The sequence below is a fragment of the Myotis myotis genome, unplaced genomic scaffold (assembly GCF_014108235.1).
Source record: "Myotis myotis isolate mMyoMyo1 unplaced genomic scaffold, mMyoMyo1.p scaffold_m19_p_15, whole genome shotgun sequence".
NCBI lineage: Eukaryota > Metazoa > Chordata > Mammalia > Chiroptera > Vespertilionidae > Myotis > Myotis myotis.
This window is the reverse complement of record NW_023416319.1, coordinates 44,064,471-44,079,045: the sequence shown is the minus strand read 5'-3', so window position 1 is coordinate 44,079,045 and position 14,575 is coordinate 44,064,471. Positions and strand designations below refer to the sequence as shown.

The 14,575-nt window shown below is 48.1% G+C and overlaps 1 protein-coding gene across 2 annotated transcripts in view; it reads right to left on the bottom strand.

The window, feature by feature from the left end:
- Window positions 1-14,575, bottom strand: part of VCL (vinculin) — a 115,175-nt gene that overhangs the window by 2,115 nt on the left and 98,485 nt on the right. The window contains exons 15-21 of one of the 2 annotated variants that reach the window (XM_036337169.1): window positions 12,869-12,977; window positions 11,466-11,768; window positions 10,194-10,318; window positions 8,373-8,558; window positions 5,251-5,454; window positions 2,833-3,036; window positions 2,338-2,442 (exon numbers count right to left, since the gene is read on the bottom strand). In XM_036337169.1, the coding sequence (XP_036193062.1) occupies window positions 2,338-2,442; window positions 2,833-3,036; window positions 5,251-5,454; window positions 8,373-8,558; window positions 10,194-10,318; window positions 11,466-11,768; window positions 12,869-12,977 (1,236 nt within the window). The remainder of the gene's footprint in view (window positions 1-2,337; window positions 2,443-2,832; window positions 3,037-5,250; window positions 5,455-8,372; window positions 8,559-10,193; window positions 10,319-11,465; window positions 11,769-12,868; window positions 12,978-14,575) is intronic. The other variant, XM_036337168.1, reaches the window with a different exon arrangement.

The following is a 14,575-nucleotide window of genomic DNA, read 5'->3' as shown; positions in this document are numbered from 1 at the left end:
ACGCAGCAGCCCTGCCTCCAGGACCGGCGTAAGCCAGGAGTGGACTGCCGTTTCCCTGACCTGCTCCTGGCAGGCCCCGTACTTGTCACGTCACTGTTGGTATAGCCGAATCACCAAAAAGACTCCAAAACTGGCCCCTCACTGTGCACTATACCCTCCAAAGGCCTCTAGTGCAGGGGTCCTCAAACTTTTTAAACATAGGGGGCCAGTTCACTGTCCCTCAGACCGTTGGAGGGCCGGACTATAGTTTTAAAAAAACTATGAACAAATATCTGCACATATCTTATTTTGAAGTAAAAAAACAAAACGGGAACAAATACAATATTTGTATTTGCATGTGGCCCGCGGGCCGTAGTTTGAGGACCCCTGCTCTAGTGTATACTCCTTCCTGACCTTCCAACAAGCTCCCGCCTCCAGCTCCCGCTGTGCCCTCCACTGAAATGCTCTTCCAGGTCTCCCATGGCTCACCTTCAGCTCCTTCAGCCACTCGATTGTCACCCTAGTGAGGCTTTCCCTGCTCACCTAATTTTAAATCACCTTCCCAACTCCCAACAGTCCTCATCCTCCAAGTCTTCATTTTCCTCCATGGAACCATTATCTCTAACTGCTGTACTACACGTTTTACCTAGGTTGTTTTATCTGTTTTATCTAAAAGTTAAGTTCCATGAGGACAGAAATTTGTGTCAGTTTTGTTCACGCTTGTACCTCTGTGTTAGGACAGTGCCTGTCACATAGAGGTATTTCATAAATATTTAACTAATGAATGAAAAAAAATAACTAAATGAACAAACCAACTACCTTACAAATCCATGAAAATCTAGTTAAGTACATCTACATACACAAACTTACAGGACTGGGATCAGTCACACTGGTGCTCTACCATAGCAAGTCAGAGAACTTACCAATCCATTAGCCATTCTTTTCTTTTTTTTTAATTCTTAACTGTTTTTGAGCCACAGAACCTGCAATTTTATGAAAAATGCTCACATCTGCAAAATTTGTACATGCAATCAGAGTTCGTGGGCTCTGAGAGGCATAACTAAAATAGGCTACAATTCTTGAAAGTTGATCTTTTCACTTGGTCAACAAAGAGGCTAAGGCCAAGAGCGGTCGGAGACTTGCCAAACAATCTCACACAACAGGATAAGCTTGCAGTCTTGTGTTTTTCTACCTTGTTCAGTTTCTATCTTTCTTTATTGGACTACTTAATAGAACACAGTAGATATTCCCAAGATACTTTTTTGTTGGTTATTTAAATAAGGCTGAAACTCTGAGCCTTATCCTTCCCTGGTTTTTCACCTTCCTTTTCTTGGGGCAGAAGAGACCACATGAGAGGAAACAGCCCAGTGCCCACACCTGCCTAGAGTACATGGAAGCTAGGGGTGAAGATCTGGTTCCATGGTTAGGAGAAGAGAGAGATAGGGGAGAGCTGGGGTTAAGGCATGGTAGTGAAGGCAGAATCCTGGCACTGTCTCATCTAACATCTCCCTCGCCTCGGCTCTGGCCTAGAGGTCAGAGGCAGTCTCCCAAGCTGTCTGTGAGTTCCCCAAGGGGAGGGCTTGTGTCTGTTTTTGAAACTACCCTATACAGTGCCTAATTCAGTCCCACCTACACACCCAGTGTATGATGAGCTGGCCTGAGCAGTTCAACAAAATACGTGCTACCTATCATAAGAAGCTGGGGATCTGGCTCACAGCAGAGCCTACTAGAGAGGAGATACAGGAAGAAAAAGGTGCTAACTGGGGGCTTTCTGAAAGACCTGGGCCACATTTCCAGGGGGCAGGGAAGGAGGACAACTCCAAGAAGTGGTTGCCAGGATACAAACAAGAAGCATGGCTGCAGGGAACCCTCCCGCCATCCTTATTTCAATCTGTCAAAGAAAAGCACCTCCTCTGAGTTGTCACGCCAGGGTCAGCACAGGACCCTGACAAGCCTACACTAGGCGTCCTCCCTGAGGTGCTTATCCCCAGGGAGCCAGGAGCAGACGTCCTCTCCAGCCGGAAGGTTACAGTGGGGCCAGAGTGGACAGGCACTGGAGGCTCAGGAGAGCCAGGGAGGAAAAGAATGAGTCCAGTCCTCACTGTAACGGATTCAGACACTGAACCCTCCTAGGCCTCCATCTCCCACCTGTAAAATGACCAAAGCCGCACAAGAGCTTCATTTACTTTCCAAATTTCTGATGTGTCTCCAACACAGATGCCCTTCAGAGAGAAGTGAAGACTCCACCCCACATACTGAATACTCAATTCGCAGGTAAAATCTCCCCAAAGCAGAATTACATCGCTAAGAAGTGGCACAGACACTGCTGGCCAGAAGCCAGAAGCAGCAGGCACGTACCTGCTCAGACTCCTCATCACTGATGTTGGTCCGGCCCAGCATGGTGGCCTTCACTGTGGACAGGATTTTGAGCTGGGTGCTTATGGTTGGGATTCGCTCGCACACCTGAAAACAAATGTTTAGTTAGTGTTTTTCTTGCCTGCAAGTTCCTTGAGGACAAAACTTGTCCACCTCTATATTCCCAGTGGCTGGCGTGCAGAAGGCACTCAATAAATTAGCAGGATTCCACCTGCTTCCTTCTAAGGATCAGTATAGTCCCTTTGTCCAGAAATGGAAGCATTGAGATTCTTTCATTTGATTAGGAAATAAACTTCCCTGAATCTGCCTTTCCCAAACATCTGTATTTCCCCTTTCCGCTGCATCTTTCCACTCTGACGTGCCTCCTCCTCCTTCGCCCACTTTTCTCTTTCCTGCTTTTCTCCCTCCCACGTCCCACCACCCTGACACCAACACACACACACACACACACACACACACACACACACTCCTGGGTACCTGTAGGAGGTTGGTTCTAATCCGCTTATCTGTGCACTGCTTGGCAACCTCCTTGGCCAACCGAGTCACCTCATCTGAGGCCTTGGCGATGTCCTTGGCACATTGGATCAATGCCCGCTTGGTACCACTGCCCCCTCTTACCAGCCGAGACATCTCAGCCATCAGCAGAGCCATGCGCTTGGCTGCTGCAATGATGTCATTGCCCTAGAGAGAGGCAAATACACAGGGTGAGCTCAGCCCACACTCTGGCCACGTGATTAAAGGCAGTAGGAGCACAGAGAGAAGAGAAGGGAGCCTGCTGCTCCAGCAGTCCTCTGGAAGGTGAGAAGAAGATAAAGAGACTGTGCTTGAGGGGCATGGATAGCACAGGAGAGACACAGAGAGCGAGCCAGGGCACTCACCCTAGCACTCTTGAGAGAGAGTGGGAGAGAGACCACCTGGCTGAAAAGGGAAGAACTGGGAATTAGTCTGAAAGGGCCCCGTGTGCGCCCCAGGCATAGCACTAGACAAGCACTTCAGCATCTCCAGGTTAATCATGTCAATGAAATGGGGACGGGGACATGAGGTTGGTTAAACAGGCATTCCTTTTCCATGGAGAGAAGCAGTAGAACTGGCCTGAGGGGAAAAATACAGAGGAGCCATCCCAGATGCTGAACTCATCCTCTTCATCCTCGCCCTTGTTACAAAGAGCAGCCAAGGGCTGTCTCTGCCAAACCAGAATTTAAAACCCAGTAACCATGATCGGCCACGATGAAAAAAGATGTCTTTTGTGACCTAGACTGTTCCTACCCTCCCTCTACTGCCTCTTGTTTGCCCTGTTAGCCTAAGGCAGTGGTCGGCAAACTGCGGCACGCGAGCCACATGCGGTTCTTTGGCCCCTTGAGTGTGGCTCTTCCACAAAATACCGACTTCTGCGCATGGGCCACGAAGTTTCAATCGCACTGTACATGCGTGCCCACATGTGGCATTTTGTGGTATTTTGTGGAAGAGCCACACTCAAGGGGCCAAAGAGCCGCATGTGGCTCGCGAGCCACAGTTTGCCGACCATGGGCCTAGGGAACATATTATTTTAACTTTTCACATTAAGAAAGGCCAATAATCAATTCTTCCATCCCCTCAGGTAGGTGGCTGCAACTAAAGAAAACTTCAGCGAAGAAGATGCCATAGGAGGCATCAGGAAAATAAAATCATGAGTCGAGCTGTAAATGGAAGCCCCACTCCAACTAACAGCAGTTTATCTCAGATTTGGCATTTTGGTTCATTAAAACCCTATGGGTCAATAAAGAAATGTGTAACCAATTTATTTTATGTGTCCTCAAAAGGCTCTCTTTTGGCTAATAACAACCAAAAATAACAACTGCACTGTTCAAACTACCCAAAAGGCCAGGCCGTACTCATTTTTCCCCTCATGCTTTTCCGTCGCTATGCGATGCAGTGAGGCATACAGAAACCAGGCCACGGCAGTGCTCGTGCTGGACCTCACAGGCACCATGACGCGGAGGAGCACTTATGCCAGAAGGTGTGTAACATCTCAGGCAGGACTTGAGGTCGGAGAACGCAGGTATGCGAAGTTGAGAACAGGGTGTTAGACAAGGCCGCCTGGGCACACCTCTTCCAGAGCAGACCTGGGGTCATTCTAAGACTCCATGACCTTGTTAGAAGACAGTGCAGTGCCAGGGTTAGTTATTACCCATCACTCTTCAAACCCTTTCTTGCAACATGCGACCTTCAAGGAGAAAAAAAGTGATCACTCACCCGCACACCCCACACTAGCTTTGGTTCAGTCTCCAAGGCCAAAGCTCTGTTGCTGCCTGTCCTGTAGCCTTGAGCACTCTCTGTTCCCACTCCAGCCCCTCCCACTGAAACCTGGTCAAGCAATCAACAAAGCCCCTTTCCCTGTGGGTTCCCATTAAGGCCAGAGCGGCCCCTCAGCCAAGTGCAGGGCAGCAAGCAGCCCTCCCAGAGAGCTGCCATAATGAAGCTGCTTCTCACCGTGACCACCTCTGCCGAGCCACCAGTGCATCAGTGAAAGGCCAGTGGCGGGAGGGGGAGACATGCAAGGTGACCTCTTAATGGTCTACAATGGCTCCTGACCTGCAAATCATTGAGAGGCGCTGCCATGGCTGCCCAAGGGCTATAATCTTCCCATAGTGGCCAGGAGGTTGGTAAAAAAAAAAAGGAATCCTTTCAAAAAGTGCCCCAGCTCTCTCTAGCCCTCAGACATAAATGCAAGCCCCTTAACCTGGCATTAGCAGATCTATCAAACTTGTGAAGCCAGTCCTAACAAGGTGCAGGCAGACAGATGCTGGCCCTGCCCAGACTCACAGGACCGCACAGATCACGAGTGATGCAATGTGTCAAGGCTGCACATGGCCGGATGCATAGGGAGCAGCCCCAACTGGGGATGCTAACCAGTACCTTACTAGACCACTTGGTAGCTTCCCGATGCAATGACTGAGCCGCGGCCAGAATGGGCTGGTTGACCGGCTGATTGGATGGCATTAACAGCAGCTCAGGTTCATAATCGTCTTCCATGTCAGGGGGGACAGGGAACCCAACAGCATCAGCCGCGTCTGCCTCAGCTACAACACCTATACCTACCTCAGCGGCTGGGGGACCCGGCTTTGTCGATGGCAGGAAGGATGAGAAACAGGGACAGTGTTAGTAAGAGCAGCAGGACTTGGGGAACTGGCTGCAGCTGGTTTAGTAACCAAAGCTTCCCTGGGACGGGAGAGGAAACGGCATGTTCTCCAGGAGCCAGGTGGACCACGCTCGTGGAAGGGGAATCCCTGCCTCCAGCACCAGCCCAAGCCCCCTGTTCACATGAGTGAAGGAAGGAGACTCACACCAGTGGCAAAGGGTTTCCAGAGAAACAGTTATACTACGAAAGCAAGTAGCATCCTTTTTTATACACTTACTACTGAAATTAAACTTGCCAAGAATAATTCTCAAGTCAGAATATTTTCCAGGAACCAAACAATTAAACAATAGCTCATTGCTTTTAAAAGGAATCCAGAGAGAAAAAGTAAATTCAGTCACACAAGTGGCTTGGAGCAGAGTGAAGTGAACACCCTGTTGGCCCATATGGGTGATGTTTAACATCTTCCAGGACACAGGAAGTGACTGGGATCAGCTCTGCAGCTGCTGGATGCGGATTAATATTTCCTTCAGGAGGTAAAAGTCCCAGAATTAAAAGTGATACATCAGCCCGGCCTGTGTGGTTCAGTGGTTGAGCATTGACCCACGAACCAAGAAGTTGCTGGTTGATTCCCAGTCAGGGCACATGCCTGGGTTGCGGGCACCAAACCCAGTAGGGGGCGTGCAGGAGGCAGCCAATCAGTGATGTTTCTATCTCATCGATTTTTCTATCTTTCTATCCCTCTTCCTTCCTCTCTCTCTAAAAGTCAAAAAAAAACATATTTTTTAATTGATTTTTATGGACAGCAAGCCAGGAAAGAGGCAAGAAAACAAACACAGTGGTGAGTGAAAAGGACGCATCAAGTTCCCTACTGTCCAGAGACACCTGGTCCAGCCTTCCATCACAGGGAAAGCCCGCCCTCCAGACCAGCTCTCTATCTCCTTGAGGCCTTCAGAGGCAATGCTCTCGCAATCTCACATGCGTCCATTGCTGGCACTGACTCAGAGAGCCGGTCTGTGGGTACAGCCTATATCTCTCCTGTTGCTAAATAGGCTTCTCACTCACTCCACACTCAATTTACATATTTCATAGGTAAGACAATATATGGACTTGGCAACTGAGCCAGGCTGAGCTCAGAGGAGCCCACCATTGGTGCCCATGACAGAACAGAAGCCAGGAGGGGGAGAGGATGAATTTACTACCAGGGACAGGGATTCTGAAGGGCCAGGGGAGGAGTCCGAAAGATCCGATGCTGACAATAGGCTGGGGGAAGAAAAGGAATTGCCTCAACCAAGCAGAACCACTTATAGGAAAAGCAGTGAGCACAGATTCATTGCATCAAACATCTCTCACAAAAGGAAGAAGGAGTCTGTGTGGAGTTTTATTTGAGGTTGTTATCACTCCTAAGGTCTTATCCTGCACAGGAAACCTGTCTCATAGGTGATGACAAAGTTGGAGGATTCGGGACAAACGTGGACTCAGGTACCATCTAAATCCTGTCACCTAAACTCGGTCTCCACCAGCATCCATCCCCAGGCCTTCGAGGTCAGGCCAGCTAGTGAGTCCCAACTGTGAGGCTTAGAGTCCCAACGTGAACAAAGACAGATAAACAGACACACAAACACATACCACCACCCCAAACACACATAGTTCAAGCAGCTCCTGACTTCACACAGCTCAAAGCCAGCGATCTGATGCTCCAAACCTGCCGAGACAGCCAGACCTAAGGACTTCTGGCCACAAATGGCAAAGCGCAGTACATGTGACAGCCAATGCTGTTTGCCCCAAGTTTTATCTTTATCTCTACAGTTCATGCATACTTTGTGTTCTGTTGCACAATGTACCTGGGTTTAATGCAATGTAATTTAAATTCGCTTTAAAATCTTTGAGTAAAACCAACCTTCATTGTCACTCCACACCCCCTCCCATGTGCACTGACATCCCGTGAGTGGTCCCAGGGGAGTGCATGCCCCAGATGCAGAGATACAATTACAAATAATGCCACAGGTCAGGTCCAACACCCGCAAGGTCGTTCCTTCTTAGAACCTGGGCTCAGAGCTAACAGTTCAGAAAAATACAGAGTTAAATAACAGTCTGAAAAAAAACAAGATCAGCTGCATGTTGACCCTGGGGAACAACAGTCTGTACGAGAACTTGAGCCGGCTGAGGGTGTGAAAAGAACAAGGCAAATGGATGCTGGAATAAAGATCGAGGGTCATATTAGGGAGAGTTAAGAACTGAGTTAGGACTACGTGTCACTGCAAGGTTAGAACAACGTTTAGCTCTTATCTAGAAAAGCTACCACTCACTTTTCATCACTTAGGGGGAAAGAGGCCAAAGTTATTCACGGGGCATGACTGCTGTAACATCCACATTTCCACCAACCACATTAATATGTGCACTTTCCTGTTGGTGGAGCTGTCTTGAGTTGAGGGGTGAGAGGATTCTGAGAAAGAGACATGGCTCCTAAGACACAATCTACTTGCTTCTATGAAAAAACAGGGAAAATGTCAACATTGCATCCAGCTGTAGCAGAGCCCACGGGAGACAGTTTCATGTTTGGAGAGATGATCATTAGCAAGAGCATCTAAAACATTCAGCCATCCCAGGAGAGAAAAGCAATTTTTAAAAGACGCCATATACCCAGGGTGAGGCACCTGACACCCTACTGTACAGAACTGTCTCCTCTACCACAGGCATCCCCGCTCTCCCTTACGCTGCTAGAAGGGGAAACCGTCAGGCACCAGGAGCATCTCACTAAGCCACAGTGAAGAAGAGGCTCACACTATGGCCAACAACAGGAACCAACACAGAGAGGGGGTGACTCTCCAAGCAGACTCTTCTTCTGGGTGTTGTGCACAGTTCCTCATCCTTTCTCCACAAGAAAAGCCTTAGTACTTACCTTGCTGGACCATTTGCGAGCTTCATCGTGGAGCTGCCTGGCAGCCATCATCATTGGCTGGTTAATCACCTCCCCGGCTTTCTGCTCGGGGAACTCTTCATCCTTCTCCTCTGGTGGTGGGGGCCTGGGCGGAGGGACCTCCCCCTCAGGCAGGGGTGGTTTGGGAGGAGCAAACTCATCTGTCAGCTAAGGAAGAATTGCCAGGCTGTAAGTAAAGCCCCAGGAACAACTCCCCCCTGGAATTCTTTCCTTTCCTCTAAAGAGCATCCCCAGAAAAGCCACCCACATGCATTCCGCTAAGACCACCCACACTGAGCACAGTGACCACCTGCTTCCATCGCAACAGAAGCACATGTTCTTTCTTCTTCCTCCACAAAAAGCTAGCGGCTACTGTTTTGGACATATCCCAGGGAGGTGTGCACAACACTGTCAGACTAAGGATTCTCAAGGAAGCTCTAAGAGCTGGCCCTGACTCTGTTGAGGGGAAGCTGCATAGGCAAGTAACTTCTCCTTGGATAATGAGGAACAGCTAGACCAAATGACCCTTTGATTCTAAATGTCATGACTCTATTGATCACATAAGAAGCCCTCCCAGCCTGGCCAGTGTGACCAGGAGGTCACAGTTTGATTCCCAGTCAGGGCACATGCACAGGTTATGGGCTTGATCCCCAGGAGGGGGCGTTCTCATCATTGATGTTTCTATCTCTCTCCCTTTCCCTTTCTCTCTGAAATTAATAAAAAATAAAAATAAAAAGAGCCATCCCAGAATAGCCATCCCTGGCCCTAACCACCCACCAACAGCCAGCTGGAAGGAATAAATGAAGCACTGGAGGCCAGGGAAGCACTATTCCTTACCTATGGGCCTAGTGACCCAATTTTGTCCTCAACCAACTCAGAAAATTATATCTTTTACTGGCATTAACTATGGGAAAGTAAATCAAATTAATGCCTTGATAAGCTATTCCCAAAGTCAAGCTATTTTCAATACTATCAGAGTAAATGTCTAATATCGTCACTATTTCTGATTTTAGAATTTGCATCTGCAAGATAATGCCCAGCCAACCTCCTCCTACCTAGACCATTTACCTGTAGAGGAATAAATTCATTGTACTTTGGGAGACATCAAAAGATTTTAAATTATAGTTGGGGGGAGGGTAAAACCTTTTTAATAATACAAGGATTGTATTGCTTTTTTACTAAAAATGTCAAGTAACAGTGGTTCTCAACCTTCCTAATGTCACGACCCTTTAATACAGTTCCTCATGTTGTGGTGACCCCTAACCATAAAATTATTTTCATTGCTACTTCATAACTGTAATTTTGCTACTGTTAGGAATCGTAATGTAAATATCTGATATGCAGGATGTATTTTCAGGGGTCGCGACCCACAGGTTGAGAACCGCTGGAAGAAGAACCTACATAAGATTGTAACCACCTCAGTTTTGCCATTATCAACTGGGCACACCTGAAACCTCACCACGAGGTGCAGACTATTTCCCCACCCACTAACTTGCCCCACTAACTCTTCACTCAACACATCCACACTTACCGAGCCAGCTCCTTGGCTCCCGTGACTCCCCGCAAAGCCCCATCGCAGCAGGCCAACTCCCAGAGTCCCGCCCACCCACGCACACCATGCGGGAGGGAGCACTGGGTTAGGACTCCACTAGATTCAGGAGTGAAAACCAAGCGGTGCCGCTAAGATTCAAGCAAAGGCTAAACAAAGGCCCTGGTGACTGAGGCCCCAGAACACAATCTGCCTTTCTCTTGCTGCAGCCCCACACCCTGCAGCTCAACCCTCCCGTCTCTGAGGTTACTTACGCGGAGCTGCTCAAGGTCTGGCGGAGGAGGTGGGAAGTCAGGCTCCTGGGGTTGGAAGGCTTCTCTGACCTTGGCCACAGCTCCCAGGATCCGATATCCCGAGTCCAGGAAGCTCTTTTGCAGGCCTAAACACAAGACGCCCTCACTCTCAGCTGGGCAGGTCAGCGCCCGGGAGCACTGTCTGTCCAGTAGCAGAACTGGTTTCCATGAACAAAAGCTGGATGTCAAGCTGCCAGTAAGCCCTGCAGGCAGTAACTGAGGGGAAGGGAGGTGAGGCCCGGCGGATGACCTGGGCCTCCCAGCCAGAGGGTCACAATGAACAGCGGTTCCCTGTAGAGCTCAGGACGCCTTCTTGCCTGCACAACTAACAAGCACTCAGGACATTCCTGGGCGTGAACACTGGGCTCAGCTGGTGTTCGTCACTTCTCTTATGAGATAAGTCTGCCCCACTCAGACGAGGGGAGATAACAGTGTCCGACTGAGCATACATTCCCAGCAGCACTTCTCACCTTTCTCCCTGCTCCTTTGCTGCACTTGGCACTCAGCCGATTAACCCCTATGTTGAGTTGCTACTACTAACTGTGTCCGGTTACCTGGAATTCAGGAATCTACTCAAACTATTAGAAGCTCCCTTAGGAAACCGAGCATGTCTGTAGTGATGTTGGGTTGAGGATCCTAGCAGGATTCGGCCTGGGCTAGGGATGACTACATTCTACTCAGACAAGGCTGGAAACACTGGATGCTCGGAACAGAAAGGAATTCAGATGTTTCCAAGCAAAGGAGTGGTAACACCTTTCATAGGAGTGATGAAAATATGATGTAATTCAACGAAAGAAAACCCTGATTTTTTTGGTGTAGAACCAGGAGAACCAAAGGTTAAAGTAACCCCTCCAGATTTGACAAAAATAGAGAACCTTTTACAGAGAAAAAGCATTTTAAGAGAAGCAGAAGAGAAATGATGCCAGTTACATAAGCTAAACAGTTGGTAGATTGGTGATCATGTATCTTTTGAGAAATTTCCAAAATAATGACTAAACAGGGCCAGGCGCTATGTTAGTCAGGCAACATTATCAAGTGCAGAGAAACTAGCTTACAAAAAAACTACCAGTATTGCAGAAAGTATCCTGTCCAGTACTATTGTAGACAGGAAAGGATCGGTAGGTGTTGCTCCCAGACTTTGTATGTGATGGCAGGAAGGTCCCCATCCTCTCACCACCTGTCAGCTTCCCGACTAACCTCTCATCTGAGTGGCCCGCGCCGCACCCTGCTTACCGGGGTCAGAAATGTTTCCAGCCACGGCCTTTGCATCCATCACCATTGGGGAGATGGTTTTGCTCAGTTCGTCGGAGGCGGCCTTCACAGCCTCCCGGAACTTGGGATCCTCAGAGTTCTCCACCTCCCTCTTTGCCACCAGCAGGATCCGGTTGGCCCGGCGAGCAATGCTGGTTGCCCCAGCGACCAGCATCTGAGGCTGAATGTTGGCCATGGCCACTTTGCACTTGTCCAGGTCTTTTTTAATGGCTTCTTCGGAAGCATCCAACAGAGATTTGGTATCGATGGCTTCGTCCACCAGCCCTGTCAGGAGAACAGAAATGCAATTTAGTTTCTATTTTGAAGAACTGAGGCTCCAAAACCCTGTTGTCCAAGTTTCTTATGTGAAAGCACAATACCCAGAATCCTCTCCTTCAGCTCAACGTCCTCCTTACGCAATCCAAAGCTTCCAGGTGAATACCACAGTAAAACACCCAGAGATGTGGCCCAGGAGGCCACCTAGACTCACGGCATCCACACAACAGTGGCTGCTGGCTGCCTCCTGTCTACCGCAGACGAGCAGAACTGCGACGGCTTCGGAAGGAAACAAGGACTGCGTCGGAAACCTTCGCCACATTATCTGCTACTAACGTTTTCTCCCTCCCATCTTACGCCCCAGCCATCTGTTGCTTGTTGGCAGCGTGTAGTGGCCCAGCTGAGCCACGGGAGGACTCCAATAACCCTCACAGCCTGCTTCTCGTGTCTGTCACCTCTCTTCAGGCACCTCAGCAGCTCCACTTTCATCTCTGGCTGCTACGGACCCCGGACCCCGTCACAGCAGGCTCTGCAGGGCGACAGGGAGCCTGCATCCGTCCCTTCCCTCCTCGCCTATCCCTCCCTCCACTGAGTGAAGAAGACTCCGAGGTGCCACTGCCACTGCGCAGGCAGAGGTCTGGAGGTGCTGCTGTCTCCTTTTTTTCAAAAACGACGTAGTGGATAAGTTGGAGGAAACTCTGAGACAAGTTGTATTAAATGGTAGCTATTGTGGTTCCTTGAAATGTGAACCCACTGAAAATGACAGGGACACTTACTGTGTCCACAAACACCGCCTCCCGGCCTCTGAAACCGAACTCGGGCTCAGGCCGAGCAAAGACACTATTCAAAGAGAAGATAGGAGCTGCAACAATGAACATCACACCGGGAGGGCGGCATTAAAATAAAAGGGACTCAAAGAGTCTCTCTTCAGACAAAGTTGCAAGGCTTGAATGAGAAGCCGCCGCTGCGCAGCCTTAATCAGGGCCAAGTACACTGCCGAGCACATGACCGTCCTTTATCCAATTACAGCTGAGAAACACAACCGGTCCTGCTCAGGTTTCTCAGGACTCACTCCACGGATTAGACAAGGACTCTGCACACAACTCTACCTGTCATTTTTTCAACATTATCGATCCACTGGTTCTTCATAGTCTCAAAATGTTCGTAAGCAGCTTGGTTTCCAGGATTCCTGAGCAGGATGCGAGCAGCGGAGACGACCTGGCAATGACAAAACCACCTTTAAACATCAGAGCACCCTTCCACTCCAATAGGAGCCCTCAGCGAAGCCTTCTCCTCTCTCCCTGCAGGTGGCACTATAAAGCCAAAAATCAGGAGGTCTCTTCAGCCTGAACACATTAGGTTTGGTCTCATAAATAGCTCCCCAGGCTAAAGGTTTTCCTATCACAGCCTGATTTTAAGAAATTTAAAAAGTGACAAAGTAAATGGGTGTTCAGTTGATACCTCAAAATATACACAAAAGGGCTATTAAGCCCTTCATCTTCAAAAGCACCATTGAAAAAGATACTGCCCAGCCACCGTGGCTCAGTCGGTGAGTGTTGACCCGTGCACCCAGAGGTCACTGGTTCAATTCCCGGGCAGGGCACATGCCTGGGTTTCATGCTCAATCCCCAACAGAGGGCATGCAGGAGGCAGCCAGTTGATGTTGATGTTTCTCTTTCATTGATATTTCTATCTCCCTCTCCCCTCCTCTCTCTCTAAAAATCCATTAAAAAAACCCAAAAAACATTTTAAATAAATAAATAAAAGCATTTTTTAAAAAAAGAAAGAAAAAGATACTAAACACTACTCAAAACTCATTAATGAATATTGACAAAAACTGTCCACAGTTAACAAAGTGCTTTCACAACTATTATCTTACTAAACCCTCACAACCTTGTGCCAGAGACAGGACAGGTACTTTCTCATTTTATAGTTGCAAAAGCCAAGACTCAGAAAACTTAAGTGACTGGCTCAAGAGCTCGCACGCAGTCACTGATGGCACTGGGGGAAGGGACTAACGTCTACTGAGCATGTGGTAAGTTGTAAGTTACAGGCTGCACACTCATCCTCTTATCACCCTCTCCCCTCCCCTCCGCCCCCCAAACCCCGGACAATCCATTAGGACGGAATTATCTCCATTTTACAGATGAGGAAACTCAAGGTCACAGAAGATTCTATGTCCAGATCTGTCTCCAAAGTCCTTGCTCCAAAGTCAGTGTCTGAAGTCTAGTTTTCTGTTTCTCTTTTTTAGAAATCTTATTTTTATACAGAAAACTTATTGTGCTTTATATTCCATATCTCATGGAAGTTTTTAAAGAAAATTAGACGTTCATATTTTATGGGAGGTTTTTTAAAAGTTGGAGAAGTGTGACTTTTCAAGAGAATGAAACTTGTTAACATGCCTTTTGGGCAAAAGTTGAACAATTAAAAGACATGCTTATTTCCCCGTCTCTCCCTGTAAGTTCGCACCAGAGCCCAGCCCAGCTCCTAATGCATCAGAGGCACTCAGCAAATATCTGCTGAGTAAATGAATGAAAAACTAGTAATGAGTTTTCTATAATTTGCTTAGAAGGAAAAATACACAAACATCACACTAAATGATGCTGAACTGATATTTTTAAGAACACCTATTACCTGTTAGAACTTTAATTCCTGTCCAATTTGTTTTCTTTTGTTCCCACTCTTCCAGTATACTGCTTACAGCATACTAGCTATATTTAGGTTATATGATTAATTAGAAAAAAGAAAACAAGTTATGGACACAAATGACTTTTTCTTTTGGTCCCTCCAAGGGATATGGGGAAAGGCATACGCTC